The sequence below is a fragment of the Engraulis encrasicolus genome, chromosome 12 (assembly GCF_034702125.1).
Source record: "Engraulis encrasicolus isolate BLACKSEA-1 chromosome 12, IST_EnEncr_1.0, whole genome shotgun sequence".
Taxonomy (NCBI): domain Eukaryota; kingdom Metazoa; phylum Chordata; class Actinopteri; order Clupeiformes; family Engraulidae; genus Engraulis; species Engraulis encrasicolus.
Genome location: NC_085868.1, coordinates 11,492,560 through 11,497,559, shown reverse-complemented (window position 1 = coordinate 11,497,559; position 5,000 = coordinate 11,492,560). Strand labels below are relative to the sequence as shown.

The 5,000-nt window shown below is 43.3% G+C and overlaps 1 protein-coding gene across 1 annotated transcript in view; it reads left to right on the top strand.

The window, feature by feature from the left end:
• ckmt2a (creatine kinase, mitochondrial 2a (sarcomeric)) overlaps window positions 1–5,000 on the top strand; it is a 14,534-nt gene that overhangs the window by 6,135 nt on the left and 3,399 nt on the right. The window contains exons 4-7 of the mRNA XM_063211633.1: window positions 780–875; window positions 1,403–1,624; window positions 3,188–3,273; window positions 4,413–4,536. Of these exons, the coding sequence (XP_063067703.1) occupies window positions 780–875; window positions 1,403–1,624; window positions 3,188–3,273; window positions 4,413–4,536 (528 nt within the window). The remainder of the gene's footprint in view (window positions 1–779; window positions 876–1,402; window positions 1,625–3,187; window positions 3,274–4,412; window positions 4,537–5,000) is intronic.

Here is a 5,000-nt window from a genome sequence, read left to right as displayed (position 1 = left end):
CATAATATGACTGCCACTACTTCTACTTCGTCGTCAGGGCCGAGATGTAATTTTTCAAAGAAAAAAAACATTCATTTGTTGCAGGGGGTTGGAACGTTGCCAGCAGGGGGCGATGAGATTACTTTCCCTCCCTATAAGAAAACGGAGTGCCACAGTTTCCTGCTCTTCATTTTTTTGTTTTTTATGAAGTTAGCAACACTAAGCAGGGTAGTGTACCCTTTGGTGACCCTGGAGATTCTCAGATCTTTTTTCAAACTAAGTAACATTTATGTTTGAGAAGAGCCATTAAATCAATACAATAATACACAATTTAGTCTTTGGTCGCTCCACAGGCTGTCTCGGTAACACTTGACTTGACAGTACCGTTAACCGTGATCAATCACTATCAAGGTTGTAGACATTGTCATAAACAACATGAAATGTCATGGGCATTGGGGCTGGACAGGCGCCTACACATGCATGAACGCACTCAAAGCACACACGCATACACACGTATGCACACACACACACACACACAAACACACACACGCACGCACGCACGCACGCACGCACGCACTCACACACACACACACACACACACACACACACACACACACACACACACACACACACACACACACACACACACACACACACACACACACACACACACACACACACACACACACACACACACACACACACACACACACACACACACACACACTATCAGCTTGTATCAGCTCCACTACAGCACCAGCAGCATCTTTCTCATCATGTTTGCAACGTGTCTCATTCAGGTGTTTGCTGACGTTTTCAACCCAATCATCGTGGACAGACACAATGGCTACGACCCCATTAAAATGAAGCATCCTACCGACCTGGACTCCTCAAAGGTGCGCATGTACTGTATGGCCTTTTGTTTTTACAAATAGGATTTTTCTCTTTTTCCGTGCTTTCCAAGTTTTTCTTCTTTCTTTGTTTTTTATAACTTACAATGTCTATGTACAATTGTATACTGTATATTCTACAGATAGAAATAAGCTCCTGGGATACTAAAATCTGACAATTTACATGTTTGTGTTCATCAATCAGTGCATGACATAACAAAGATAAGTGATCGTAGTGATGTTGATTGGTGTACAGATAACTAACTGCCATATTAATCCTCCTCAGTAAGGCCATAGATTGATTAAAAGTACAAAGTCTAACTAGGTTTTGTACAAGGATGACACTGAACAAATAAGACCATGTCTTTGTATTCTATAATAGATTGTATGGCCATGACAGACAAAAACTTTTAAGAAAACTTTATTAAAGTAAGGTTTAGAAAAAAAATTGGGGAAAAAAAAATCGAACAACATTATACAAGGATAAAACAAAACAAATGACAGCTTGTCTGTCTACTCCTCTCCCTCAACAGCTCAAATCAGGCATGTTTGATGAAAAATATGTGCTGTCTTCCCGTGTGCGTACCGGACGCAGCATCCGCGGCCTCAGCCTGCCCCCCGCCTGCACGCGCGCCGAGCGCCGCGAGGTGGAACGGGTGGTGGTCACGGCACTGTCGGGCCTGAAGGGTGACCTGGCTGGACACTACTACGGCCTGAGCGACATGACTGACAAAGAGCAGCAGCAGCTCATCGACGTAAGTAGAACCCTCCGGAAAACTCCAGAACAGGGTTACCAAAACTGTTCAAAACCTGCCTGGTAGCACTAAATCCCAATGTGAACTAATTTCTAATGATTTCTATGGCCATAGATTGGCAGAAAAACCCGCCCAAGTGCCTTTTTTACCCGCAGACGGTCATCCAAAGCAGCCCAATTGGGAGGGAACCCGCCCAATCTGGCAACGCTGCTCCAGAAGCCAATCCCAGAATTCTAGAACACAGCCTCCTGTTCCTACAAGGATGATACAATGCGTTAATGTTCAATGGTGGAAAGCAACACGACATGACATAGCTGCCAATCACCTGGAAATCATATTCAATATTATTAACCTGGTCCATGAATTTGAGCCTAGCTCTTGGAAGTGTTTGTACTGGGCAGGACTTGGCCTAAACCGGGCCAAAGTAATGTGGCCTACTGAAACATTACATAAAGTAATGATTTTGAGTGAGGGATTTGACCTCTTATTTGTCATGGCTGGCATAGGATCACACTCAAAACGTTCACCCCTGCCACACACAGGCAATCACTCTCCTCTTTGGCTTCTTGTCCCATGCTGCCACGTGATGCTTCATTCAGGAGCACTTCCTGTTTGATAAGCCTGTTTCTACTGACTGCAGCTGGAATGGCCAGAGACTGGCCTGACGCTCATGGGATCTGGTAAGACTAGAGTAGTCAGACAGACATAGGCTACTTTACAGCATACATGTATACCTACGCATGGCTTGGTTAGAACCCATGGAATAGTCCAGTTGTAATCCGGTGAGTTTCTAGAACACCTGCCTCCATATCTGTCTATTGCCTGATCCTACCTTTCCCTTTTCTTGAAAGTGAAAGCTGAAAGTGAAAGCCCATTTGGGAAACTCCAACTCCCATTGACATTGTGACACAACACTGTGATCACTACACACAACAAAATTGCATTTATGCCTCACACATGCAAGGGGGCAGCCCTCAATGGCACCCCAAGGGAGCAATGCGACGGGACGGTACCGTGCCCAGGGTACCTCAGTCATGGAGGAGGATGGGGGAGAGAACTGGTTAATTGCTCCCTCCACCAACCTGGCGGGCCGGGAGTCAAACCGGCAACCTTTGGGCTATAAGTCTGACACCCTAACCCATGACTGTTCAAATCAGTAAGATTGATACCAGACAGCCTACTGCCAATATCAATTCTCTCTGTGTCCCATTCCACTATGGGCTGCAGGGTTTAGCTATTCAGCTTTGTTGCTGCTTTGAACTATTAATCCACAAAATATATTTAAAAAAAAACATCTTATCGACAACACTTCAGTAACCACCCCAGCATCCCTCAACAAAACTCTTTCTTAACAAGCTAAAGGTCATGGCTTAGTAACGAATTCATCACCTGTGTGTTGTACTTCCTCAAGTAGGCTATAATACCCCAAACAATTATAATTCACCTAAGAGCTACGCTAGAATTACAGCACTTCCTCTCGCTTTAATAGTCCTTATCCACTTACTCTCCCCACTCCACTCCACCCTTCAACCATCCCATGCCTGCCTGTGCCTTCTCCTGTAGGACCACTTCCTCTTCGACAAACCCGTGTCCCCTCTCCTGACGTGTGCAGGGATGGCCCGCGACTGGCCCGATGCCAGGGGTATCTGGTACGGTCACTAGACCACTGCATCAACGAATGAACGGGCATGGCGTGTTCCCCCTTTAGAGTACATTTGCATGTGCATTGTGTGGCATACACGTTTTGCTTCTATACTGCAATTTTATGCATCTAATTCCATTTTAATGCAATTGAATGCACTTCTTTAATGCATGTCTTTAAGCGTTTGAGTTTTCGAGATTCTATTATTAGAACAGCCTTGCTGACACAAGTACCCAAGTTCTTCAACAGAACTCGGTCTGGCAAAACTGATAAATAGATCTATCTTTGATAGGAGGGATTGAGTTTGGCATTGCTTTTTTATTACAGTATTACCTTTTTTGTGAGTTGACTTTTTGAACATTCTTCGTATGATTCAAAATGCATCTGAAACATAAAAAATATTCACATTATATTCTTTGGACATAAAATATTCAACATTTCCCTCCCGACATGCTGTCTGAGCGGAGTGACTGTACAGTAGGCTTACACTCGTAAGGATATAGACCAAAAATCGAATTTAAGCTGACTGGTACACTAATGGTTAGAATTTGATTACACGGCTAAATATATACGATAGCACTGATTATAGGTATCAATTTAATAAGATCCCTCTACTCACTCAAATTAAATCTGCCAAGCTACACGCCCGTGTGAGTGCGTATACTGATGCGGCATGCTAAACTCCGCTAAGGCCGCACTCATTGGCACGCTAATGTGTTGAAATGCTTACATAGTCTGCTAGCTGGGACGACCAGAATAGAACATTTCCAGGCCTCCATATTGCATTAGCCACAATTTTACAGTTAATTAAGATAAAGATAAAGTGACAGATAAAGTGTCTCAGCGCTGTACAAACAATACAGTATGTCCTTTTATAAATCAGAAACTGGAAACTGCCCTTTGATTTCACATGTTATATGTTGCACTGTACGTAATGTGTGTGTGTGTGTTTTTTTTTTTTATTATCCCAATGCCGACCACTTTGCACCCCCTGCCTGTTTGGAAAACATAAGAGGTGGGAATGGCTATGGGAAACAAATACACATCAGTGTTTTACCTGATTCACACACAGTAGGCCTATCATTTGCCACACCTTCTCCTCTCCTCTCCTCACCGTCCTTTGACCTTTGACCTCTGTGACCTCAGGCACAACAACGAGAAGACGTTCCTCATCTGGATCAATGAGGAGGACCACACCCGCGTCATCTCCATGGAGAAGGGTGGCAACATGAAGAGGGTCTTTGACAGGTTCTGCCGCGGACTCAAACAGGTGAGGCGCCAAGTACACCTATAATGCTATTATAACGACATTGTAATGATGTTACAATGACATGGTCGACCGTAGCCATATATGAGGTAAGGGAGGTCCGGACTGCCCTTATTTTTAGAGAAAATCATATGGACCTCTCTTATTTCAAATTCCTGGCTATGGCCATGTACAATGATGTTATATTTTGATAATGCTAGTAAGCAAACAGGTGATGTGTATGCCAAGTGCAGATATAATGCTATTTTAATGATATTATAAGGACATTATAATGGTATAATAATGACCCTTTTACAGTTTCCTCCATTGGTTTGTCTGATTTCTTGAAAGTGATTGTAATCTTATAATCATGCTGTTAAATTCCAAGGCTTCCATGACGAGTCACCATTGATTAAACGTGGCTGTGCTATTCTAAATATTGAACAATGGCTTTTAAGTGGGTATATAGTTAGCAATTTTAGGAAGGT